This window comes from Vulpes lagopus, chromosome 5 (assembly GCF_018345385.1).
Source record: "Vulpes lagopus strain Blue_001 chromosome 5, ASM1834538v1, whole genome shotgun sequence".
NCBI classification, from domain to species: Eukaryota; Metazoa; Chordata; class Mammalia; order Carnivora; family Canidae; genus Vulpes; species Vulpes lagopus.
Genome location: NC_054828.1, coordinates 5452683 through 5480153, shown reverse-complemented (window position 1 = coordinate 5480153; position 27471 = coordinate 5452683). Strand labels below are relative to the sequence as shown.

Genomic DNA, 27471 nt, shown 5'->3' with positions numbered 1-27471 from the left:
GGGGTGGAAGCCAAGGGAGCCATGCCTTGCTTGGGCTTTGGGCTTGTGTTTGCTGGTGTTTGCTATGTCTTCATGTGAAATTTGAAGTTGCAGGTTTTTAAAGTACCCACAAAAACACTGTCAGCTGTAGCTCTCCAACCCCACAATCAGATGTTCCTGGTCTGTCGCCCCTGCGCTCTGCCCCAGAGCTCTTTGCCAGTGCCGGGCCCGCGACCAGATCTCCGTGCGGTGGCCGCCCGCTGATGCTCATCGCAGGGAAGGGGCACTGAAGAAACGGTTGTCTGTCTGTGTTTCCGTAGGTTTTTTCAACATCTCTCTGGGGTGGGGTGTTGGTGCCCATTGGTGATAAACCATCAAGTATTGCGGACAGGTAAGGAATAGCAAGTGAGTGGGTGACTTGCACATGCTTGCCTTTGGCTCTTTTTGGTTGGTTCTTCATAAGTTATTTTAGAAAAGCATAACTATTTAGGAGAGCAAATATTTCAAATTTTACTTCAGTTTTTATGTTTCAGGTAACTAGTAACTATTTCAGGTTATGAGTTAACTTCGTAATATTAAAAATCTTACATTCCCTTTTGAGAATGAAAGAATACAGTTCATACGCATCACCAAAATATAAAGACAGAAAAACATTTAAGGAAATTTAAAAAAATTCTGCTCAAGGATAAGCAGAGTTAAACACTTGGGACTATTTCCTTTGAGTCTGTTATTTGTGGATGTGTGCTTTTGTGTGTGTATACATACATAAAATTATATACACGTGTATATTAAGTTGTTGATATACTGTAACTTACAGACACTTTTGTGTTTCCTCTGCTTTTGATTTTTTAACTTTTTAAAATTTCATTTTAAAGATCTTATTTTTAAGTAATCCCTATACCCAGCGTGGGGCTTGAACTTGGAACAGTAGCACTCCACCCACTCAGCCAGCCAGGCACGCCTGTGTTCTCCTGCCTTTTAAAAAGGTTTAAGGAAAAACAGAGTAAACCCATTCACCAAGTCATGGGAAATTGTTTAAAAGCTGCATTTTAATTTTTCATTATTTGCATATAAGCAACCCCGTGAAACATACGACTTTGTAAAGTGTTGTTTGTTTTATTTTCTAAGGAAAGATTCCTAAATGTGGAATTACTGTCTCAAAAAAATATGAACATTTTTTAAAGCTTATAGAGAATGTTGCTGGAGACTGCTTTTTAGAATGCTTATGGTAATTTATACTCCTATCAGCAGAGTATGAAATTGTTGCTTTGAAATACTAATAATTATTCATGAGGGCAAGATACTTTTTTTTTTAACATTGCATTGGTTAAAATGTTTTAGTGTAAACTAGTTTAGCCTAGTTTTTGGATACTATTCGGAAATATAAAAAATTTTAATTGGTAAGGTCTGGGAGCTAACACTTTCACCTCTCTGAATTTAATTTGCAGAAATACATTTATAAATGTATAGGAGGTTTATGTACAAGGCTGTCCATCGTAACATTGTTGATAATAGCAAAACTTTGAAAACTGCAAGACAGAAATTATTAAATTCAAATATGGCCATTCTAAAGAGACTGCAGTGATTAAAAAGAACGAGGTAGATGTCTACAAGTTAAAATTGGCAGGTGCTCACAGTTAGCGGATTGCTCTTGGATCAGGGGCAAAAGCTCCTGTGTGTATGTGTTTGCATGAATAACACCAAAGGTCTTGAGGGTCAACCACCAACCCAGTGATAGCAGTCAGCTCTGGAGATCGGGACGGATCTGGGTGGATGAGGGAGGGGGAAAGGAATTCTTGCTTTTTATGCTTCCTGGTTCATCTTAATTATTTCCAAAGAGTATGTGCGATTTATCATTTGTTGAAAAAAGTAAATGGAGCTTGCTGTTTGTTTCCATAATTAATGGGGCATTCAGAAAGGCGTTGCTTAGAAATCCCAAATGTTAAAAACACATTTATACACTTTTAAACTCGAGTTCAAATGAATACATTCATTCATCAAGGCTTTATGTGGTAGGAAAATGGGAGAAACAGTGCCCTGTTCCCTCTGCACAATTGCAGGCATGTGGACTGCTCCTCGTAGTCAGGTGTGACGTCCTGGGTTGAGGGGGCTAAGGGCATCCACTGGCTGTTGCTTCTGTGGCAGCCCCATTAGAAAGAGTACACACCACTTTGCTTGTTATTTTACTTCATTATTCAGTACTTAGCATGGCCTAGAGTCGGCTTCTGATAAGGTATTAGGTTTCACAGAAAGTGGATGGGGTTTCTAAGTAATTTTTAATTCACACCTTTAATTTTGTTCAGTTAGTGTTTAAGAGATTGTGATAACCCAGTCCATTAGGAATATGAGAGCAATTCATTTTTTTTAATTGTAATAATTTTTTTCTGATTATACAATCACTGTAGAAAATATTAAAAACATTTAGAGTAACAATAATTGTTTTGTTCTGTTTTCTTCTAGCATTATTTTCCTCTTTTTGTAAAACTGGGATCATACTGTTATATAATTTTTATCTTGCTTTTTTTTTTTTTTAAGATTTTTATTTATTTATTCATGAGAGACAGAGAGAGGCAGAGACACAGGCAGAGGGAGAAGCAGGCTCCCCATGAGGAGACCAATATGGGACTCGATCCCAAGACCCCGGGATCACAACCAGAGCCAAAGGCAGATGATCCACCACTGAGCCACCCAGGCATCCCTTATCTTGCTTTTTTTTTTAAACTTAATATTTTATGTGAGCACCTAGGAGGCTGTTTTGCAACAGAGTTGTTACATAATGAATTCTCATAGATAACAGATAATTCCTTTATAATGGACAGTCCACATGTCCCTCTTTTTTTTTTTTTTTTTATGTCCCTCTTTTCTAAAGAAGGATCTTTATTTTGCCTTTTATCTCACTTACATTCCCCAAAAGTTTGAAGTGTTTAGATTCTGGTTTAGATTGTTATGAAAGTCACCTTACCTTCTATGCATTTCCCAATCTTTAAAAGTTTTGCCATGTGACAATGTCGACAACAATCCAGTATCAAACATGAGCCTCACTTGTGTGCTTTCTGCACTTTCACTGGATTTTGTAGGTTTTCACTGGTGGCTTTCTTCTGACATCTGCCTTCTGTTGTAGGTTTTACCTTGGAGGACCGACCAGTGTGCGGGGGTTCAGCATGCACAGTGTTGGGCCACAGAGTGAAGGTCAGTCTTTCTGCCATTAGACCACCAAGCCAAAGTTAGAGTCACATCTCATTTGTGAAAGCATATACTCTAGACTCTTGAACGACAGAATGGGGAAGAGGTTGAGGCGCCAAGCCCCTACCCTTCAACCTCACAGTTGAAAACCTGAGTGTCATTTTTTACTTTCCAAACACTTAGCTACCAATAGCCTACCGGAAGCCTCACCAGTAACATGACCAGTTGACACCAGTTCTGAAAGTTGTATGTATCATACAGTATGTTCTTACGAGGTGAGCTGGAGAAAAAGTGTTAAGAAAATCACAAGGAGGAGAAAACACATTTACAGACTACTGATGGAAAATTTGTGTGTAAGTGCACGGTTCACAGAGGGTTGTTCAAGGGTAACTAAGCTTGTTTCAGTTACCACAGTAATAAATGTCTGTATTTCACCACCACAGAATTAGCGCCCCACAGAGCATTTATCACATGGCAGGCACGGACAGATACATGTTGAACGAACTGTAGGAAAATGAGAAAATATAAGCAAAAAGTGCCCGGCACTGACCTCTGATCCCACTGCCCAGCGACAATACATGGGAGCATTTGTTGTTTAAGCAAGCATGCCTCTCTGCTTGCGTTTGGTCCATTTGCCTACCCTGTGCTGACCTGCTTCTCCCACCGCCCTCAGTAACAGAAATGAAAAAGATTTTTACAGGAATGAGTACTTCATCATTTTTAATGACAGTTTATTTCATCTTCTTGACATACTGTAACTTTTCCAAAGTAATAGATTTTGATTTTGAGAGCAGTTTTAGGTTACAGGAAAGGTGGGCAGAAGGCGCCGAGTTTCCATGTACACTGCCCTAGCATCCTCGATGATTGGCGTCACGTTAGGCCCACTGGTGGCAGTTGGTGCGTTAGTATTCACTGCATCCTGTAGTTCACGCTTGGGCTCACTCTGTGCTTTGCAGTTCCCTGGGTTCTGGCAAATGCGTGTGGCCTGGACCTACCATTCCAGCGCCCTACAGATTCCCTGGCTGCACCGTCCACCACGGTCCACTTCCTCCTCCCTCATCCCTCCCCCGCCCCATGCCTGACAGCCCCAAGCTGTTTTCCTCTCTCCATGGTTGGAACCATCCAGTGTGTGCCCCTTTCAACCTGGCCTCTCTGAGCAACATATGGAAGGTTCCTCTGTGTCTTTTATAGCATGAAACCAGTGTGAGTGGTGTGAGTGTCATGTCTTTTTTAAAATTTAATTAAATTTATTTATTTGAGAAAGAGAGCACAGCAGGGGGAGTGGCAGAAGGAGAAGCAGACTCCCCACCAAGCAGGGAGCCCAGTGAAAGGCTCCATCCCAGGACCCTGGGATCATGACCTGAGTCGAAAGCAGACGTTTAACCAACTGAGCCACCCAGGCGCCCCAGCTCATGTCTTTATATCACTGAACAATATTCCATTATGTGACTGCCACCGTCTGCTTATCCATTCACCTAAGGGAGGGTATCTCAGTTGCAAGACATCCAGTTTTTGGCAATCATGAGTAAAGCTGATATAAACATTCACGTGCAAGTTTTTGTTTGGGCATAAGGTTTCATCTGGGGAAATAGCAATTAGAGCAGTTGCTGGAACGTATGATAAAGCTGTGTTATCTTTGTAAGAAATTGCCAGGCTGTCTTCCAAAATGGCTGTACCATTTTGCATTCCCGCCAGCAGTGAATCGGAGAGAGAAAAACTATGTCGTTTTTCATGGCTGCATATTTCATCTTGTTGCCAAATTGTAGTCTTTTTTTAAACCAAATCCCAAATGTTGGACATTTAGGCTTTCTTTTTTCTTATGATCATAAAGCAGTGTATCTGTGAATAACCTAACTGAATCTTTGTGCTCATCTCTAAGTTTTACTTTATAATGTAAAGTCTAGATGTGGAATCCCTAGATCAAAGGATTTTGAACATTTTGAAGCTTTATGTTGCTCTCTGGAAAGCCTGTTTCAATTACTCCTGTTTCCTGGACCCCTCTCTGACACTTGACATTCTATCCGAGGCATTTCCACATGTTATTAAAATCTTCAAAAACATCATTTAGGGTTGCCAGGTGGCTCGGTGGGTTGAGTGACTGTCTTTGGCTCAGGTCATGATCACAGGGTCTGGGGAGCCTGCTTTTCTTTCTCCCTCTGCCCCTCCTCTTGCTCATGCTCTCTTTCTGTCAAATAAATAAAATCTTTTTAAAAAACCCACATTGCAAAAATGTTTGCATTATAACATTTGTCATTATATTATAAAATATTCTACCCTGATTTTCTGACCTGTTCTTTTAACAAAATCTTTGCTGTTTCCATTTCTTATTACTATAAATAATGACTGTCCTGTGCATAATTTTTGTGCATAATACACATCCATGCCACTTGTCTCTAGAGTACTTTATTAGTGTGTCATTTTTTTTAAAAGAGAAGTAAAACATTAGGGATAGTCTCGTTCTTTTTTTGTTGTAAGGAAGTATTATATAGTGCCTGTATGGAAGTTTAAGAGTCTACCACATGCCTGAAAATTAAAACACAATGATATTCCCCTTAGTACCCTATTAGGCAGGCCATCGGTGAGATACTATGGATAGGAATGCAAATTGTATGACTTTTCATGAAAGCAGTTTGACAGTGTATATCAATCAGGAACCTAAAATATGCAAAGACCAATAATAATAGCTCCATTCTGAACACTAGAAGCCCAAATGCCCGTTGACACTAGAGTGGGCAAATAAATGGTCTCCTCACACTGTGGACTGTTCTATAATGAGGAGAGTGAGCGAGTTAGAGCTGCTGGCTAAATACAACATGAATGAGCCTCAGAAATGTGCAAGACCAGCAGCAGCAAGGCCAGACCCAGAGGAGGCTTCAGGTGTGATTAGATCCATGTAAAATTTAGAGATGGGCTAGAGTGATCTGTGCTGCCGGCCAGCAAGGGAGTGGTTAGCGAGGAGAGCAGAGCGTTCTGGGGGCTACACATGCTTGTGTCTCCAGTCCCTGGAGGGGAGTTACCGAGCAGTGTTCTTCAGATGTGTATATTTTTCTATATGGAGATTATACTACAAGACAAGGTTTTAAATACATGTGTGTGTGCAAGGAGACTCGTGACGGCCGATGTCTGCTCTCAAGAAATTAGCAATATGACAGTAGACGAGGATTAGGTAAGCATGGTCCACATGTGATTGATTATTCAGGCATCTAAATCACATTTCCAAACAATAGAAGGTATTAGATGAAAGTGCTTACAACATATTAAATTATTAAACCAGCTTTTTAAAAGCAGGACTGAGATATATATCTATGGACCTATGTACACGATGACTCACACTTTATTTCTCAATTATTCATCACAGTTCACTGGATGAAAGACACGAGAAATGTTATCTCTGAATAGGAGAAATTAATGGATATTTTCCTTTTTTTTTATACTTTCCTTTTACTTACCAGATTTTCTACAATGAATATATATCCCTTTTATGACCAGAGTAAAATGTGTTATTTAAGAGGTGGGCAGTTACTAGGAAATGAAAAGCAAACACAACCGACCTGTTACTTGTATGTTTTTTTCCCTCTAGAACTTTGATACTAAAACAGAGATTGAGGAAATGGCTGGTCTTGATGTGAACAAGCAGCTTATTCTTTGAGGTTAACCTTGGAGACAACTCACTTTTCTTTTTTATGATCCGTCATTTTGTATTAACAAATACTAAGACACTTTCCAAATAGGATTTTGCAACAAACAAACATTCAGGGTTATTTTTGTTTTGTTGATTTAGTTTTATAGCTATTTGTAGTTAAAAATGGAATGGATAGAAGCATTTTTTAGAAATAATATGTTTAAATACTCAGCAGATAGTCTTGAGTTTTGGCAAAAGTAACCATGGGCAAAAATAGACAACAGACAAACCCTACGTGGTCATGAACCTTCAAAAACGGGCCTCTTCCCTGGACACATTGAGCTGGAATGCTGCTTCCTTACCTGGTGGACAGTAGACATTCTGTGCCTTTTGACTGATAGCGTGTCCAGCCCTTTCTGGAAACTGTAGAGGCCCATTCTGCATTCTGTCTCCCATCTTTTGGTCTTGAAATTGTTGCCAAGGAAACCGTTTCATCTGCCAGGTGGCCGTGATCTGGTCATCTGCAGTTGTGGAAAAGGCAACTTCCGTGAGTTCACTTGTTTTACTCCAAGCATTTTACAGCTTTGATAAATTTGTAATTCCATTCTTTTCTAAACTACACTAGCATTTTCCCCCTAAACCTTATAAAAGGAACCAGGCAAAAAAGAAAGACTTTAAAGTGAGGCTGACATCAGGAGTTAGAAGAGCCACCACTCAGAGCCTGAGCCCTCCGTGTTCTGCACACAGCACATCTCCCTTGTAGAGTATGTGGGACTTCAATGTGATTCTGAATCTGAGAGCCTCTGTTTTGTTCTGCACCTCTTCCTTGTCCAGGAGACTACCTGGGTGGAGAAGCATACTGGGCCGGCGGTCTGCACCTGTACACCCCACTGCCTTTCCGGCCAGGCCAGGGTGGCTTCGGGGAGCTCTTCAGAACACACTTCTTCCTCAATGCGGGGAATCTCTGCAACCTCAACTACGGTAAGCCCAGGGCTGCTTAGAGACCGTCAGGGCACAGTTGCCTTTGTGTTTAAAGTACAGCACCTGTTATATTACAGAGTCTTTACTTATAGAGATGTGCCTTACTTTAAAAAAATTTCTACAACACTTGATAAAGGTGCTCAGAGTGAAGTTGTTGAATGAAACACACAAAATAGTATTTTGCAACAAAGTAAATATTCAGGGCTATTTTTATTTGTTTTCTTATTGATTTAGTTTTATAGCTATTTGTAGTTTAAATGGAATGGATAGGAGCATTTTTTTAAAAGATTTTATTTATTTATTCACGAGAGAGACACAGAGGCAAAGACACAGGCAGAGGGAGGAGCAGGCTCCCTGCGGGGAGCCCAATGCGGGACTTGATCCCAGGACCTCAGGATCACGACCTGAGCCAAAGGCAGACGCTGAACCACTGAGCCACCCAGGTGCCCCAGGAGCATCTTTTAAAAATAATATGTTTACTACTCTCAGTGGATGCTCTTAAATTTTGGCAAAAGTAACCTTGGGCAAAACAGACAATAAACCTTAAGTGGTCATGAACTGAAGGCCACACAGCAAAGAAGAGAACCAGGGCTTGTGTGAGGACAGCTTATGTGAGGGGCTTCCCACTGTTGGTCACATCTTCTCTCTTTTCAGGGGAGGGCCCCAAGGCTCACATTCGGAAGCTGGCTGAGTGTATTCGCTGGTCTTACGGTGCCGGGATCGTCCTCAGACTTGGCAACATTGCTCGGCTGGAACTTAATTATTGTGTTCCCATGGGCGTGCAGAAGGGTGACAGGTAGGTGCCAGGGTTCTTCCCCACAGTTATGTTGTACCACCTAGAAGTTGTGTTTTGTTGTGGACACGGTTAAACATTTTGTCAGTAGCCTGTAAGAGTCAAGATTTTAGGAGAAATTGAATACTTAGCAAAAGAATGAAAAAATATTTTCTTCCATTGGATTTTTCTCCATCCATTTTGGAGGATGAATATGACGTGTTCCCACCCCCCACCTCTCTCTCTTTGTACTCACTGTTGCCAAATAATGGCAGCTCCTGCATAGGTCTGGCTGGAGGAATTGAGGTATTATTGATCCTGCTTGTTAAATATGGAATGAGGTATTTCTGGTGACCAGGTGACGTTGCAGGCCAAGAACTCAGAATTGGATTGGACAAGGCTTTGCTCCTGGCCACAGAGGACTTGTTCTCCAGCACCTTCTCTGGGGAGCAGAGGAACCTGCCCTCTTGGCCTTTCTCTAGTAGTCCTCTTACTGAGCAAGGTTTGCTAAATACTATGTGGATGGGGATGGCGTGAGGCCATTTACAGTTACAGAAATTAATTCCATCTGTTTCTTAGTGTGTATAGTGTCCGTTGTATACATTTTGTGAAATCCAGAAGTGTGGTCTTGGTCTGTCTTAGATGAGGCTGCTCTAACAAAATACCACAGACAGGGGGCTTAAACTACAGACATTTAGGTCTGACAGTTCTGGAGGCTGGAAGTTCACGATCAAGGTGCTGGCCAGGTCTCTTCCTGGTGACAGCTCTCTTCCTGGCTTGTGGATGGACCCTTCTTTCTGTGTCCTCACATGGTGAAGAGAGAGCAAGCTAGCTCTCTGATGTCTCTTTTTATAAGGACAGTAGCCCCACCATGGGGACCCTGCCTTCATAATGTCATCTAAACCTAATGAACCCCCAAAGGCCTCACCTTCAAATACCATCTCATGGTTAGGGCTTTAACATGAAGTTTGTGGGTGGAGACATAAGCATTCCACCCATAACAGTGTTTATATCCTCACGTTATTTTCATGCTAATACATTCAGGACTCTAGGCTGTATTTTTTTCCTCTGTCATTTGTCTACACTTACTTGGCCATTGAGTGGTGCTGTCTGAGTCATAGCCTGAGACTCAGGCATGACGTTGGAGTTTGTCCTAGTTTAAGGAAAAACAGTACTGGTTTTACTCCCACCGTCTTCTGCTTCAGTATGGTAGGTGGTGGTGCTTTTTCAAGGGTAGCCACTTTCACAGGCTTTTAAGAAAGCACCAGTTCTTAGGATCTGTCATCCTCATTGTGAACTCATTGTTCACATTGCAGGCAGTGTGCAACTGTGAGGGACTGAGAGTCAGCGCAGCTCTCCGAAGTAAGTTGCTTTTGGAAAAGTCGTTCAGCTAGCTTCTCTCGTATGGCACTTAGGATGTAGCACCTGGCTTACACAGGAAATACTAGGAAACCGCTAGATTGAGCTTGGATGCACTAGTCTTGTGGGCCGGGACTTTCCACTTACCTCTCACAACACTTCAGGCACGCATCGGGGCTTTGCCCCTTAGGAGCGCGGTGTACCTGCAGGGAGGATGGGGGAGAGACAGTCCATAAGCTCAACTCACGGAAGTTTGTATGCTTTGCAGGAATGAGGAATGGAATTCCTTACGGTTACCCGGTCAGTAGCATCTGCTCCTCAGTCTACCTGGGAGGCTGATTCTGGCTGTGGGGCTGCCCTGACTCCCGGGGATGTTGGAACCCTTCCTTCCAGTGCCCCACAGCCAGCAGCTGCTCTGATGACTGTTAACCCCCCCTCCAGCCTGTGCCTGTTCTCCGCACAGCTAGGGCTGGAAAGGGTCTCGTTGCACAGGCTGTCTGTGCAGGAACCCAGCTGTCCAGGTGTGGGTGCCAGCTCGGCCACTCTGTGACTGTGTGACCCAGGGTGAGTGACTCAGCTGCTTCAGGTCTTAGTCTTTGTGCCCAGAGAATGGGCGCTAGCAACCACGCCTGAATGAATTCATGCATGTGAAGCACTTGGAACAGTGCTCAGCATTTTGTCGGTAAACGTTGGTTCCTGCTCCTGCTGTTGCTCTTGGTGGACTCTCAGTGGCCCTTTTCACATAGGAAACAAAACAAGTTCCCTTTGGAGACATTTCCCTCCACTACGCATGGGCTGCCTCCTGGCTGTGTTTGAGACACACTACAGGTGGAATTTTGTTTCCCAATTTCAGAGATAATGAAATGTGAAAACAGGCGTTTTTCTCCTAGAACAAGATTTGCGCATTAGGTAACAGCAGACTCCTTTAGCAGACTCCTCATGCCTTTATAGTCTCGGGTAAATGAACATAGTTTTGCAGGCTGCTTTCTGCAAAGCCATATTCACACCCTCCAAGTGCTAATTGGGAGCCCCAGAGGGGCAGGTGTCGAGCCCATACCCACACCAGGATGAAGTCAGTTGTGGGTGCTGAAGCCACCTGAGCCTGTGCTTCTCAAACTATAACGTGCCTCCGACTCCCCCGGGCGTGGTCCTCCGGACCCTGCATTCTTAACGCATTCCCTTGATGAGGACCAGCCACGCTCTGAGGGAGACTGACTCTGGGTCTCTTCTGAGGGCATTCACAATGTTTTGTGAAGGGAAGGCGATCACTGGTGTTTATTGAACACTTACCTTGTGTGAGACGCCCTGCTAAGGACTTGATGTTATCATGGAAGCCTCCCAACAGCTCTAGTCACCCCTTTCTCAGATGAGGACAGCGAGCTTTGGCGCAGGGGCTGTGGTCAGCTCAGCAGCAGGACCAGGCCTGCCTGGGGCCAAAGCTTGCACCCTTTTGCCTGTAACCAAAACTTGCAAGCATGGAGCACCAAACCTCCACCTCCCTCTTCTGAGAGCCCAGGTGGATGTGAAAACACACCATTCCTTCCCCACGCTGCTTTTTCTGCACCTCAAGTATTAATTGCAGAAAGATGAAAATCACATGTTCCTTCTTCATCTTGGAAGGTCTTCTTATTCAAACGAATTCTATATGCACTTTCCTGTCTCAGAGATTGTATAGCGTGTGTCTGTGATGATCGATTTGAATTAACTGTGTTAATATTAGTGCAAATTATGTAAGTAAATACATCCTAAGTATTTATTACAAAGAAAACTAGAAGTGCATGTGGCTTTTTAGCTGTAGCTGTATTGTCTGTGTCACCGAATGATCATCCACCACCGAGAGAGCTGACTGCTTCCCTCTCAGCCGCAGATGTGGGGCCATGTGGCCAGCCCTGCTCTGTCTCTCCCCCACACCGGCCATGTGACTTGGGCAAGTCCCTGGGGCTGTAGGCCTCCTCTCCTTCCACTCAGCCTGCCTGCTGGAGTCACCATGGCCGCAGTGTTGTTCAAGGCCACTGGATGTCACTGTGCTCCGTGGATCCATCACCCAGATCAGGAGCCCTGAGTCTTTCCCTGTATTCACAAAATCTTTACAGAGAGTGCTTCCTTCTGCTCACCTTTCAGCTTCGCCTCTCTCTAAATTGAAAAAATCTGTTTCAGAGATGAATTTCAAATGTGGTTTCTTCTGGAAGGAAGAAGCGTGCTGTGCACATGACATTTAAAGACCGGAATAGAAGGAGGCTCCCCAGCCCTCTAGCCATGCAGCGGCTCTGCTTCGTGACCTGAGCGTGGTGATTGCAGCAAATGCTTTCTGTGTCCAGTGTCCCCTGCATGGGGTCAGCCTGGTTACTCTTGAATGTGAAACTTGCTTTTACTCTGTGTGTGGCTTTGTTTGAAGTTTTATCATCAAACTGGGAATTTTGTAAAGTTTGGGTAATATTGTTAGAATCTTATTTTCATTTCTGAAATTAGTAGCAGGACAGAGGAGTATGTGTGTGTGAATCACCTGTAGGTTCCCCCCCACACACACACACTCTTAATGCAGATGCTCTCTAGTTAGGATTTTGGACCTTTACACAAATGGAACTAGCTTTGAAATGCTGGCTAGATTTTGTAGTGGAGGTGATTCAGGGCAGGCCCTGTTGTCTGAAGCCTAACTGTTCTGTCGCTCTGTGCTCACGGAGTACAGCCCCAGGAGACTGAAGGACAAACGAGGCCGGCTCCTAAGAGCCACTCACCGTGAGTCAGGGGAAGAGGAGAAAGAGGCTCATCTTGCCCAGTGAGGGCCGGTGAGGGCTTCCTGGGGGACATGGTTTCTGGGCTGGAGCTTCCTGACTTGGACAGCTGGGGACTTGCTGGGGAGGGCACTCTGGGCTGCAGAAGACCCGGACCCAAGGTGTACAGGCATGACAAGCGAGGGGCACGTGGACTGTCATTTTGTAGGAGCAAAAGGGAGGTTTGGGGAGGCTCTTGGTCCCAGTCACTCGCACCTTCCATCATTTCTGGCCATTTCACTTTGGGCACACACCCAAGGTCTTTGAGTTCTGGCCCTTGTCTGCCCTGTCCTCTGCTGGGTTTCCTGGCCCCAGCAGCACCTGGTGTCCCTGAGTGACCGCTGGGGGACCGTGTGCAGGGTCTGAGGGCCTAGCAGCAGGAGGGTGTGACTTCCATGGAGTCCCCGTGGTGACCCTCATGGTGCAGAGCAGAGCAGGAGGCAGTGGAGGGCACACAGCAAGGCCTGTTGGGGACCCTCCTGGTGGGAGGGGGTCCTGGAGAGACCTGGAGGACCTTTGAGGTGGACACACGATGGAAAGATAGGTGTTTTGGTGATACTGCCTCATGGCTCCTGCCTTGTGTAATGCTGAGACATTTGTGTTGCTAGCAGGCACCTTTTCTTCACTGCTCCTACGAGCCTGTGCTTGCAGGGCATTCGGTCTCTTTACAGATGGGAGAAAATGACCCTTGTCGTAATGCCCCCTGGTTCCTGAATCACATGAGCTGGGGGGCTTGGCTGACTTTGTCTCCTGGCCTATTTTTGGGCATTTTCTCAAGAATGAAAACAGTCATGGACCTGATGGTGTAAAATAGAGAAATCCTTTAGATTCAAACAGAACTTGTACAAATGCAGCCCTGCTTTTGGTTGTAGGTCTTTGCCTTTCTAAGGATAAGGCATGATTTTACCAGAGGTCACCAAGTACTGCCACCATCCCTCCTGGCTGGAGCACTCCTGCTACTGCAGGCAGCCAGGGAGCACTTCTGTCCTGCAGGGAATCCAAGCAATGGGGACAGTGGCCCACCTTGAATCTCTTAATATCAGGTGTTTTATGCCGTCACCCAGAGGTCAACAAAGAGAAACTTCCTGCTGGTTTTCATACGCTATCAACCCTGAAATTGGGCAAGGGCACAGGCTATGACAGTAAAATTAGCAACTTTCCTCTGAATGTAGGAGCTTTTTTTTTTTTTTCTTAATTTTTAAGTAATCTCTACACCCAGCATGGGGCTTGAACTCACAACGCTGAGATCAAGAGTTGTGTGCCCAGGACGCCTGGGTGGCTCAGTGGTTGAGTGTCTGCCTTCTTCTTAGGTTCATGATCCCAGGGCCCTGGGATCGAGTCCTGCATCGGGCTCCCTGCAGGGAGCCTGCTTCTCCCTCTGCCTGTGTCTCTGCTTTTCTCTCTGTGTGTCTCATGAATAAATAGATAAAATCTTAAAAAAAAAAAAAAAAAAAGCAAAGAGTTACATGCTCCATTGACTGAGCCAGCCAGGCTCCCCTGAAGGAGCCATTCTTGTGTCCAGGTTTTCTGGAAATTGTCCACAACTTGCAAAGATGCTATGTTCCACAATGCGCCTGTCAGCTGCTGTTTGGGATTCAGAATGCCCTTCTTCCTTGATGCTTATGCCTCTGGAGGCTGATGTCCCCGGGCCAGGCCCCTCTGTGCCACAGCCAGCAGCGGTCCAGCCCCTGGGCACAGCCCCCGGGTGGACAGAGTGGGAGTCTGCCCCTACCGTGCACCAGGCTTCTTAATTCACAGTGCACCGCATCGCATCCCTGTGGCATCAGCAGTCCCGCTGCCAGCTGTGGCCCGGGGGCCCTCATTCTGGGGGTAGTGGGGCTGTGGCCCAGGCCTCCATGGAGGCAGGAGGCCCGCAGGTACTCTTGCATCCAGGCCTAGGGGCCCGCTCTCCTCCTCCTGCTGGGACTGGAGCCTCACCACTCATCCTGCTTGCTTGTCTGAATGTGGGCTTGGTGCCCTGTCAGCGGCACATGGAGTAAAACCCACAGAATAAAACCCTAGGGCATCAGTGGGTCACCAGGATTGTAAGCAGCGTGATTCCTTTGCACCCTTCCTTTTCCTGGGTCACGGGCAGGTTCTAAGAAGTGGCAGAGGGACCCCTGAGGGGCAGTGATGCTGTTGTGGTCCAAAGCCGCCCGGAAGCCTGCTGGGGTCTTGGGCTGGCCCAGGTTCTGCCCCCCTCCTGGCCCCCTTTCCATCCTCCTTGTTTCTCCTACTCCATCTTCCCTCCCTCTGCACCCTCCTTGTCCTCCTTGTCCCCTCCTCCTTCTGGGTCCCCCCACCACTCCTCCTCCCTTCTCAGTCCCCTAGCCCCCTCCTCCGTCTACCCATTCCTTTGGACCCCCTACCCTCCTCCATCCCCCCTGCCCACTCCTCTGTCCCTCTCCTCCTCTGTCTCCCTGGCCCCCCACCACCTCCTGCTCCATCCTCCCCCCCCACACTTCTCCACCCTTCCATCTCTACCCCTCCCCCCCACCCTTCCCAACCCCACTGGGTGCTGTGCTTTGCCAGGTGCACAGCCACCTCTGTTGCTTCCAGCCAGGACACTTCTCTTGTCACTGCTCTGCTCTGCACAGAAAGCCTCTTATAACTTGCTCCTTGCCTGTTAGCCTTAGAAATAAACACAAAACTATGGGATTTTTTCTCTCAGGTTTTTATTGTTCATAACATTTTTTTTTGTTGTTGTTCATAACATTTCTTTCCTGGGTCCTTTTCTTTTTGTCACTTGAGTCAGAATTAGGGGAATGTAAAGCAGGTGGGGAGGGAGCAATAAAGGGGGCCCTGTGTCCCATGTGTCACCTTGTTTCTGTCCTCCAAAGGCTGGTTCTTAAGTCAGCAAAGGAAGAAGCCATAGGGCTGGCGGATAGGGCTGGGCAGAAGGAGCAGAGGGCTGCAGGCGAGGCACCTAGGCTGCAGGGAGAGCCAGGCTGCGGGGGCCGGCTCCCAGAGAGGCCGATGCTGGAGGCAGGGCTGCCTGCAGGCTTGGCGAAGGGAGGCGCCCGCTTGTGGGCTTGTGATGATGGGGGTGAGCAGAGCAGCCAGTATTGATTTTCTGCCCTTTGCTCTTTTAGGACATGCGATGGTGTCCAGTTTGGAGCTGGGATAAGGTTCCTGTAGCCGACACATGTGCTCTGGACCCTGCAGGAGGAGCCCTGGGACTGGGGTGGCATGAGTCACTTGGTGCCACGTGCCCTCTCGCCAAGTAAACACGTCCGCGCCATCCTCTGCAGGCCTGGTGGGAAACCACGTCAATAAATTTTAAAGACAAACAGAGGCATCATGGATATGATTTGCTTTCCCCTGCTCTGTGTCCCACGCTGGCTTTTCCAGAGGACCACATGGAGGGGGCGGGACGTTTAAAGTTGCCATATGTTCTTCCGTGTGGACCGGCCAGACGGGAGGTCCCATAAGACAGCGCCCCGGTTGCTTTCCTCCCAGGCTCCTGGAGCCTCTGAGTCTGGGTCCTGTGCACCAGAACTGCTCTGCAGGGCCCCAGGGGAAGCCCAGGCCGCTGGCGGGGGGCATGGGGGCTCAGGCGGTGCCGAGGCGGGGACCACGCTGGCGGGGGCTGCAGTCACAGTCTGGGGTTGGAGCGCTGTAATGTGGGTGGCTTGAGGAATCCTGTGTCACGTTGGGGGCACTGAGGCAGAAAGGAAAATGTGTTCTTCAGAGGTGACAGTATTGATGAGACGCGTATATCAGCTCCCTGACGCTGCTCTAACAGATTACCACAAACCCAGCAGCTTAGAACCACACGCACAACCGTCTTGTGGCCTGGAGGTCAGGCATCCAGAAGGGCCTCACTGACATCACTGCCAGTGGCACTGTGTTCCTTCTGGAGGCTCCAGGGGAAAATCGTTTCCTGGCCTCGCAACTCCCAGGGGCCCCACATCCTGGGCTGACGGTCCCGTCCTGTGTTTTCAAAGCCAGCTGCAGAGCATCTCCGAGTCTCTCTCTTCTTCCCTCCCGCTGCTTTTTCAGATCCTCATGAGTACATTGGGTGCCCCTGGACAGCCCAGCTACTCTATTTTAAGATCAGCTACCTCATGTCACTCGGTGACCTTAATTCCCCCTTGTTGTGTTATGTGATGGTCACAGATTCCAGGAACTGGAACACGGACATCTTTGGGGGGCTGTTACTCTTCTGCATGTACCTTGTATCTTCAAAGTGATATTTTCAGGATATACTTCGTTAGTCATGTGAAAAAAGTTTTGTTTTGCAAGTTAAACCTCCTTTGAATTCTTCCCATAGAAATGTCCAGGATTGCAGATGGTGCCCGGGTAATATTTTACTACTGGATTTTCCCCTCTGCTAGCTGGGGATGAGTTCCTGTCACTTGCAGTCCTCCCTGGAACGTGTTGTTTGTTGCCAAGTGAGCTTGGGTTTCAGGTGCCGCTTGAGGCCACGGCCCCATTTCATCCTGGGGCCAAGCTCTTGGGCGCCCCAAGGACTGCCTTGCCCCCATTGCCTGTGGGAACTCTGGGGATTTTGCAGAGAATATATAAGAAGCAACACAGCTTTACCTTTCTGATAAGTTGGGAACGTGGGGAAATATGCTCTTTCCCCTGAATTGCTTTATTGTTTACAATGTCACATTTATGCCTTTGGCAAAATAAGCCCATGCTGTAACACTGTCATGTTCAGACTGTAAATTAAGAACAGTAAAACCCGAATAATTCTCTCAGACGCTGTGACCTTTGAGAATTCATCTACCATGCCAGTGGAGAGCCTGAAGAAGTCATTTTTGAAAGGGTGCATGCCTCATCAGGCCCTGCCTGGGTCGCTGGCACCAGCGCCTTAATTAAAGTGCACAGGCCCAGCTGTCGCCGTGCACAAGGGGTGGCGGTTGTTTGCACACGCTGCCCCTTCTCGCGGCTGCATGAAAACAGTGGAGGCGCTGGGTAAAAATGCAAAGTCTGTTCATTCCCAGGTGGAATTCAGTGGGCAGACTAGAGCCTGAAGCCACAGGCGCTTCACACAGTGCTTCCCGTGAAAGACCAGAAACCGGGAAAGGTTCGTTGTGGGAAGTAATTTTTCATAGCTACTATTTTAGGGCATCAGCTCTGATGGACAACCTGAAAAGCTAACAGAACCCTCCACAGAGTACCACCCTGCCTCCTCGTGCTACTCCATTTTTCTGTAAATACCTGCATGTTCGGGACTGGAAAGGAGCTGGATGTTTCATTAACCTCTCCGGGTGGGGGGGAGGGGGCATGGGGCATGGGCCACGAAGCTCACTTCTCTGTTCTGACCTGCTGCTTCCCCGCTGGAAGCCTGCTGGGGCGGCCAGCTCCCACTTGTAACGAGGACACTAACTTTAGGGAGCCTGCTTTTCACAGGCGGTGAGGCCAAGGTGACGGATCACGTCCTCCTTTCCCGTGAACTTGTGGTCTCCATGCACACGCTGAGTGACCTTTACACGCAGCTTCGCCGGCAGCGTGCTCCCTGGGCAGCACCCGCGGCTCCTCGGGTGCCCGTCGTGTCTGCAGATTTATGATCTAGCCAGGGAGCAGCCTGTTCTGCCAAGTGCCGCAGTTAACTGGAACAGAGGACAGCCCCGCAGGCCCCAGTGATGGGCAGCTGCCACCCGCGCACCGGGTCACATTTCCCCTTCACCGCTTCCTGCAGAGGCCCTGCCCTCCTCATACATGCATCTCCTTAAACCAAGAATTCTCTTCAATTTGTGGCTTTGCTTTATTTCTTTAAAGACCACATAAGCTCACCTCTGGGACAGTTAGATGTGTTCAAGTACACGGAAGGTTTAAAGGTCACCAGAGAGCAGAGGATTCCCTCCTCTAGAAAACAAGCAGAGAGCTGCACTTTATTTTAATACTTAGTTTTCTTTCTTTCTAAGGTTTTATTTATTTATTCGAGAAACACAGAGAGAGGCAGAGACACAGGCAGCAGGAGAAGCAGGCTCCATGCAGGGAGCCCAATGTGGGACTCGATCTGGGGTCTCTGGGAACAGGCCCCCGGGCTGAAGGTGGCGCTAAACCACTAAGCCACCCGGGCTGCCCTAATACTTAGTTTTTCTAAAGCAGGCTCCACACCCATCGTGGGGCTTGACCTTGTGACCCCAAGATCAAGAGTCACTTGTTCCACCAACGGAACCAGCCAGACGCCTCAGGAGAGCTGCGTTGTAAAGGAAGTGCTTAAGAGCAAGCAGCTGTGCTCCAAATTCACATCTCTAGCTCCTCTCAAAAAACTGGGTCTGGGGACGCCTGGGGAGCCCAGTGGTTGAGTGTCTGCCTTCGGCTCAGGGCCTGATCCCGGGGTCCTGGGATCCAGTCCCACATCAGGGTCCCCGCAGGGAGCCTGCCTCTCCCTCTGCCTGTGTCTCTGCCTCTCTCTCTGTGTCTCTCATGAATAAATAAATGAAATCTTTAAAAAAAACAAAACAAAACAAAACACCCAGGTATAGTAACAAGAGGCTGCCCAGGCAGTGGAGAGCTGGGGCAGGGCTGTGGCCTTTGGGTTGCACCTGGACCCCCAGTGCTCACAGACTCTCTGTCCTTCTCTGTCCTTGGTGCTGCCTGCCTTTGGCCCATCAGGAGGGGAGGCAAGTATTATGGGGGCAACTGTTGTGGTGGACTGTGAGCAGGGGTCAGGAGCCTGTCCCTGTCCCTGTGGGCTGTTCCCAAATCCCCTTCTATCCTCTGGGCCTCAGGTTGTGTTCCATCCAGGACAGGACTTGGGTTGGTCACCACTCAGCGACAGATCGCACAGTCCCAGCTGGCTGCCGGCTGCCAGTGGGTTTTCTGAGGCTTTCGGCCCCCAACGTGGGCGCTCACTGACAGGTCACACCATTTGCTGTTTCGCCTGTTTTCAGGCATTTGATACAAGGAGTGAACAGGAGGGACTCGGTTACCATTCAGCTCTGCCACTAACCAGATGTGGCTTTTTTGGCACCAGTTATGACACTCCCAGAAATCTCTAAAGCCATCAGTTCCCGTTCACAAATGGGAGCGTGGCCGATGATCTCCGTAGCGTGACCACTTAAAGCTTGTTCACAGCATCCAAAAGGGAGCCCTGGGAACAATAAATTTCTTTGCTGCCTCTTTTTTTTTTTTTTTTTTTAATGATCTTATTGGAAGATTGTTAAGTATTGGATGGTTTTACTGATCTTGTTGAATGAGGTTAAGCAAACTTTTTGGTCTCCGGACCCCTTTGCACTTCAAAAATTGTGGAGGATCCCACCCAAAGAGCTTTTGTTTATGTGGGTTGATTCTAATACCACATGGGGTATGGAAACAGAGAATTTTATTTTTTAAAAGATCTATTTATTTGAGAGTGTTTGTGTGTGCATGCAAGTGGGGAGAGAGAGAGAGAGAGAATCTCAAGCAGACGCCCCCCCTGAGCTTTGTGCCTGAGGCAGGGCTCACTCTTAGGACCCCAAGGTCATGACCTGATTCGAAATCAAGAGTCAGACTCTCAACTGACTGAGCTACCCAGGAGGCCCTGGAAACTGAGAATTTTTAAAAATATTAATTCATTTAAAAATAACAAACTCAGAGTGCCTTGGGTGGGTCAGTTGGTTGAGGGACCAGACTCTTGATCTCAGCTCAGGTCTTAATCTCAGGGTCATGAGTTCAAACCCTATATTGGGCTCCATGCTGGGCATCGAGCCTGCTTCAAAAAATGAAGAAATAAAAATCAATAAAAATAACAAACTTATTACTTGCTAACATAAATAACATTTTATGAAAAATGTGTCTCCAAAAGAAATTTGGGGAGAGGGGATCCCTGGGTGGCTCTGCGGTTTAGCGCCTTCGGCCCAGGTCATGACCCTGGAGACCTGGAATCAAGTCCCACGTCGGGCTCCCAGCATGGAGCCTGCTTCTCTCTCCTCCTGTGTTTCTGCCTCTCTCTCTCTCTGTGTCTATCATAAATTAAAAAAAAAAAAAAGAAAAGAAAAGAAAGAAATTTGGGGAGAAGAGTGGCATTGTTTGGCAATGCTGCAAATCTCTTGAATATCTTGTCTTCAAAAACACAGATTCTTACACCAACGTCTGCATTCGATGTGTCGTGGGTGAGGTTGTTGGAAGTCTCTGAGCAGAATCCTCACACAGGTAGGCATTTGGCAAAGAGTGTAGTATTTTAATCAGCTTTTCAGATGATTGTGACTATTCTTTGCTATTTCACCAAAACTCAGCAAGTGAGTTTTTTTTACAGATTAGTTGCAGTTTGGAAGCAAACCACCTCAGTGACTTTTCATACTCAGATCCACTAAATCCACTAGTTCACCTGACGCTGTGACTGAATCTTTTTTACCCAGACAGGATTTTGTAATGTCATTTGGGAAATACTGGTTCACCAAGTTATGCAAATCTTCCAAATACTGACTCATGATTGTGTGCAATGAAAAGAACGCATTTAATAATGTCACCACTGATTTCCTCAGAAAAGCCCTTAAGTACTGTGAAGCCGCCAAGCTCATGTGGTGGATACGAGTTTCCCCAAATGCCAATTTTCTCATGGAAAGCTCACATTTTATCATGGACAGCAAATACGGTCAGTCGCTTTCCTTGAAGCCCAGTTCATTAAATTTTCAAGGAAAGGTCTACCAAATGCCGAAGTCCTAGTAACCAGTTGGTCAGTCGCTCCTTCAAGTAAAAACGATTGACGTGCCATGAAGAGAGCATCTGACTCTGCCCAAGACCCAACCACGTAGTACATTCCCCGAGCAGACATGCCTCCAAGTGCAAGCTCTGTGGGCTCCCGTGTTGTCACACAGACTGTTAAAGGGGCTGAGATCTAAGGGAATTGGTCACTTCTGCTTCAGCAGGCCTAGCATCTCGCTGGGCTCGGCACGTGTGGCCAAGAGCACAGTGACCGCTAGGAAGCGCGGTACTCGGGCACCTGTGCTCTGATCCCCTGCAGCATGGGCATCGCGAGCGCAAATGTCACCACCAACCAAGTCACTAAAAAACATCTTGGTCTTACAAAAATTACTGTGACCTCCCAGACCTTGAAAGTCTCAGGGACCACCCCCCACCCCAGGGGCCCGCGGACCACACGCTGAGAACCACTGGTCTCCCATCACCCAAAGCCCATGATTTCAGGCTGCAGATGCCTCCCCAGAGAGTGTGATGATGTCTGCATTCGTGTAAAGCTGGGGGTGCCAAGAACCTGAGAGTCTCCAAATGGACCTGAAGAGGAGGGACAAGCTGGGAATGAATGATAAGCCCTCTAATGATCAGCTAAGAATCGTATTCACCTCCCTGTCCTCAGATTGCTCTTCTGGTGGAAACCGTAGCAGGAAATGGGTGTGAGGGGCCCAGTGCACCATCCATCCGTCCATCTGAGCCGAAGACTATAGCTCCGCTTGGAGGTGGGGTGGGATTGGGAGGGGGCGGGGGAGGCAGGTGCACGGTATGCGGAGCAGGTGGGCTCTGCCTCGGGTTGTGGATGTGATGCAGAGGGCGCTGTGAGCAGAGAGAAACGGGAGTCTTCTCTGCATTCGTATTACCTGGAGGTGCCATAAAGAGAAAATACAGTCGTATAAATTTGGAATGAATCGTACACGTCTTCTGTCCCCACTTGGCGGTTCCAGTTTGTGGAGTGAGCCGTGGGAAGCTGTGTCAGCACTGCCCTCCTGGGGTCAAGCCAGCCGTCCGGGTTTACAAATGAACAACGCTTTGCTAGAGTGGGGCTAACAGTCATCCCGGACATCCTCGTCCTCACGCCCGAGTTGTGACTTTCTACGCGGCGTTTTTGTGACAAGTAAATTACTGGATTCCTTTGCCAAATCATTAGATAACTTTAGGAACAAAGAACCTTCGTGCAGAAGGAGATTCAGCATTATCTTGCTGGGAAAATAAATAGTAATCATTTTTGAAAAGAAAGCACATTCTATGACTTTGGACAAGCTGAAAATTACAGCCTCTCTGCCTGCTTCTTTATTTTTTTTTTCCTTCCCCTTTTCAATCAATTAGTTTCTAATGGAGGAAGCGTCTCCTACATTTATCACTAGATAGATGTGCTGGTCAATTAAAATAACTCTGACTTGGGATGGTTGCGATAATAGCAAGCCTGCATCCATCCATCACCGGGGAACAGAAGGTGACCTCCCTGTATGGAGTCAGAGACCCAGATACAATTGCTTCGATCTTATTATCCTACCCAGAAATTACTGCTCATCCAAGTGTAATTTCCCCGAAATACTAAGCAGGCAGAGCCACCGCTAGAAATATTAGAACATAATAAAGAGGCTGTGGTGTGGCCTTGACATTGAACACAGAGGGATGAAAATTGACATGCCGTCCCCCCCGGGGAGGATGTGCTGGAGTCCAGCGGGGTGGAATTTCCGGAGATGTTCCCGTGGCCGGTAAAGGTTAAATATGATTCATCGCTAAGCTTTAATCCAGACGTTTGTTAACCAGGCACGTGTAGGAACCAGCGGGAGCCAGCAAGAGGCGCTCAGTCCTGCCTTCACCCCCCAGCCCCCCACCTCCTGCCCCCCCAGCCCCCCACCTGCTGCCCCAGGGCCTCCCCTTCCCTCGCTCCTCCTGGCCGCAGGGAACAGGAAACCGGCTCAGACTGGAAGAGCACTGCTTAGGGATCCAGGAGGTCCGGAATCTTCTCTCCTGTCACTCCTGTTGCTCATTTACTCACACCTTCCACACGCACGTGCAAGGGCTGCACCCAGTGCAGGTGCCTCCAGGACGAACGAATTTGTTCTATTTCTCTGAAACCCCTCCCAACACCGGGTCCTTCCCAGCCCTCGGGGTCTAGAGAGGGGCTCACCTCTGTGTGTCATTCTCTTGTCAGAGAACATAAGTGAATAAGTTCCCCCCCTCTCTGGGCCTCGATAACCACCTTCACCCCTGGAAAAAAAGCCCAATCAAACTAGAGATTGCCAGGGGCATCAGTATCCATCACCGAGTGGCAGAGCCAAAGCACCGGGGAGGGAAGATGCGTCCCGGGCCTTGGACGCCCCCTGCCGGCCGCGGGCTCCGGGCAGGCACTTGGGGTCGCTGCAGGGAGCTGCAGGGGTGACCCTCCTGACCTTGGCGGGGGCGGCTCTTTTGGGCTCCCTCCAGCCTCCCCTTACCGAGCTTACACCGGCCCTGTCTTCTGACTAAGCCAGGACGGGCACCCGGCTTAATTAAGTATTCCGAAATGAATTTGAAGGAAAATGAGGAACCACTAGGTCCAAAAGGATGCTAAAAATAGATGATTGATTTTGAAAGGATCCTGGGGGGACTTGCTTTTTACTCATAACACATTCCCCAGCTGAACTCCTAGGAGCTTTGAAAATTCTGAGAGTCTTTATTTTGCAATAAAGGTGGAAAAAAGCACAACAGCTCTTTAAAAATCAATGATGATATTTTTAAGACCAACTTTCCATCGTACAGTTTTAGACTTACAGGGAAATTCTGAAGGTCGTGCAGAGTTCCCACGCACCCCACACTCAGCTTCTGTACTTAGCAGCTTCCATTAGCTTGAGTACCTTGGCTACAATTAATGAACTGACATTAATGCAGAAGTCCATTCTCAGATTTCCTTAGTTTCTACCTCATGTGCTTCTCTGGCCCAGGACCCCGCCCAGGACCCCACGCAGGACCCCACGGAACGCTGGGCCATCCCGTCTCCCTGGCTCCTCTGGCCATGACAGTCTCCCCGCCTTGCCTTGCTCTCGACAACCCTGATGTTTTCAGTGATGGCCGGGCAGGTATTTTGCAGACTGGGGAGGAGGCCACCGGGGTACAGTCCGCTTCCCCTCCTGTATCGGGGCATCTGCCACCAGGAGGACCCACCCTTCTCGGGCTGACCTCCGTCGCCTGGCTGAGCTGTGTCTCCCAGGCAGGCTTCACAAATAACCGCTCTAAGAGGAAAACTTGGGTGAAACAGGGAAGGTGTGTACCGTCTGGTGATTTAAGTGTGATCCCCGAGGTGTTCCTCCGAGATCTGTACACGAGAGCTCGCATTCTTCACGAAGGGAACAGAAGGACAAGGTAGCCTGCAGAACCAGTGGCATCTGTTTGAACTGCGAATGGACCTAAAAGGGTTGGTGCGCGCTGGGGTTGCACGTGGCCCCTTATCAACGTGGCCTCGAGATCTGACACCGTGCAAGCAGGGCTGCTGGTGCCTGTGGGAACCTGGATGATTCTGGAAGGCCTCATCCATGGGAGCAGGGAGTCGGGAAACAAGACCGTGGGGGCCAAGGGCGCCAGGCCAAGCAGGGATGAACGGCGAAGGCAGGGAAGGTGGTGATGAGACTGGGTTTTACGGGGTAGGAGATCCTTTCTGAGGAGGGGACAGGCACAGTCACTGGCCTGGGGGCAGAAGCTCTGGTGCCCCCCGCATCCCTGCCCCTCTGCAGATGGCCAGCCCCGGAGCCAGAGCTGCGCCAGCCTGGGCTGGCATCCTGGGTACCCACAGCTCAGCCCAGCCTCTCCTGGTGGCAGATGAGGGCCGGGCTGGACGAGGAATGGGCCCTCGGGGAGGAAGCCGCCCCATGTTTCAGGGGTGAAGTATCTGGGCTGGAGGAGCCGACTGGAGTGGCAGCCAGAGGGGCCCTGAGAGACGGGGCCGGATGACAGCACCCAGGGACAGTGGCGACGGAGAGGAGGCCCCTGGGGCCAAGACCCCCGCCTGGCCTGCACCCCAGAGGCCCAGGGGCGGAACTTGAGGCGGGTGGTGTGGGTGTCCTGGGGCCTTCGGGGCGGAGTACCCGGAGCCTGAAACACAGACCGTGATCCTTCTGGAGGCCAGAAGTCCAAAATCACGGCGTGGGCCGGGCAGCGCCCTCTCCAAAGACCCGGGGGACTTTCCAAGCTTCTCTCCGAGCTTCTGGGTCTCCAGGTGCCCTTGGTGCGTCCTGGCTCGGGCGTCCGCCTCCATCTCCACACGGGCTCTCCCGGCCGCATCGGCCCAAGGCCCACCCGTGATGCACCTGGACTTGATCGCATCTGCAAAGACCCTACGTCCATAGAAGCTTCCATAGAAGCTCACATTCCTGGTGGGGGCGAGGGTGAAGACGTCAGCCTATGTTCTGGGGGGGGGAAACTGTTGAAGCCGTAGCCGGCGGTCACCACGCGTCAGGCTGTGGGGCCTGAGCCGTGAGCCTGGACTGGCCAAAAAAGGCACCAGGAAGGGTGGGGGAGAGGTGGCAGCGCGGGGGCTCAGGAGGGAGAGCGCCTTGGCCTGCACCTGGCAGCCTCGTGTGATGACTCCGCTTCCTTTACGAGGAGCTGGATTTTTTTTGTTTTAAGATTTTTTTAATTTACAGAAAGCACAAGTAAGGTGAGGGGCCGAGGCAGAGGGAAGCAGACTCCCCGCTGAGCAGGGAGCCCGACGTGGTCTGGATCCCAGGACCCCGGGACCATGACCTGAGCCAAAGGCAGACGCCTAACCGACTGAGCCTCCCAGGTGCCCCTCAAGGGGCTGGATTTCAAAAGCGGCCTTTCCATGTCGGTGCAGGGGACGAGCGCCCAGACCCTTTCGGTAGCTTTTGTGTCCTTTTGTTGCACAGATGACGCCTCCTCCCTGACTGGGGTCTGCACGTCTCGGTCCCACTGCCACCCAGCTCCCACCAGGTCTCGGGTGCACAGAAAGGTGGAGGGGAGGAGAGACCAGCACCCGGGTTTTACAAAGTAGTTATTTGAAACTGGATAATTCACGCGGTGCGGGCACAGAGCTCAGGGACACTTGTTCCTCTGTGCTGTGCTCATGGCAGGGTGGAAGCTTGGGTGCTGGGGGCCCTCTCACACGGCCGGTACTGCACCGCACACGTCCACGTGGCTGAGAATGCGGGGTGCCCCTAGTGGGCAGCTTCCCCCGTGGGCCCATGGGGACGCCTCGGTAGAAGGGCCTCGCCGCTCGGGATGTGATGCGGGCAGCGCCTGGGTTAGGAATGCAGAGTCTCGGGCCCTCCTGCGCCAGGACCTGCACTTTTTTTTTTTTTTAAAGATTTTATTTATTTGTCCATGAGAGACCCAGAGAGAGGCCAAGACACAGGCAGAGGGAGAAGCAGGCTCCTTGCAGGGACCCCAGGATCATGCCCTGGGCCGAAGGCAGGCACTAAGCCGCTGAGCCACCCGGGCGCCCCGTGGGCCTGCATTTTCAAAACATCCCGGTGACCTGCGTGTGCCCCGCGGACCCGCCGACCTGCGCCGGCAGGTTTGCCCCAGCAGTGCTCTGCTCTGAGACTGGACGCTGACTCCCCGCGCAGGCCCTGGGGGACCTCCGAACAGGGCTGGTGACAGCGAAGCTTTGTTCCCGCTATTTCCGCACCACCCCGTCCCCTCCTGCGTCCCTTGTCCCTGAACCTGTCACTGGGGCTGAGAGGACGAGGAGGGGCCTTACATGATTTGATTCAATCAGTAAAAGCTTTTCTGTGTGGGTGCAAACGTCCCTGTCACCCCAAAGGGCCGAACCCGCTGTCATCGATCATATGCCTTTCATTCACTCATTTATTCACCCATTCATTCATTCATTCATTCACTCATTCTTTCATTCACTCATTTGTTCACTTAACTACTCATTCCTTCACTTATTCACTCATTCATTCTTTCACTCACTCATTCCTTCACTCATTCATTCAATCACTCATTGATTCATTCACTCATTCATTCATTCAGCAAACCTTCAGCTCCAGATGTGTGCAAGGCTCCCATGGGCTCCAAAGGCAGAGATGATGATGCCTGTTCAGGGGGTGACGGGGAGCCCAGACGAGTCTGAGGGAAGAAGGCCCCGCATGATGATGGGTGAGCTGTGGTGCCCCAGGAGAGTAGCAGGCGACTTCACCTGAGGGAGGGCCGGCCTCCCCTCTGCCACC

The 27471-nt window shown here is 48.9% G+C and overlaps 1 protein-coding gene across 1 annotated transcript in view; it reads left to right on the top strand.

Annotated features, from left to right (window-relative positions):
• Positions 1-15957, top strand: part of SAMM50 (SAMM50 sorting and assembly machinery component) — a 34687-nt gene extending 18730 nt beyond the window's left edge. The window contains exons 11-15 of the mRNA XM_041754352.1: positions 300-370; positions 3101-3168; positions 7619-7765; positions 8420-8561; positions 15760-15957. Coding sequence (XP_041610286.1) covers positions 300-370; positions 3101-3168; positions 7619-7765; positions 8420-8561; positions 15760-15805 — 474 coding nt within the window. The 3' untranslated portion in view covers positions 15806-15957. The remainder of the gene's footprint in view (positions 1-299; positions 371-3100; positions 3169-7618; positions 7766-8419; positions 8562-15759) is intronic.
• Positions 15958-27471: the final 11514 nt, after the last annotated feature.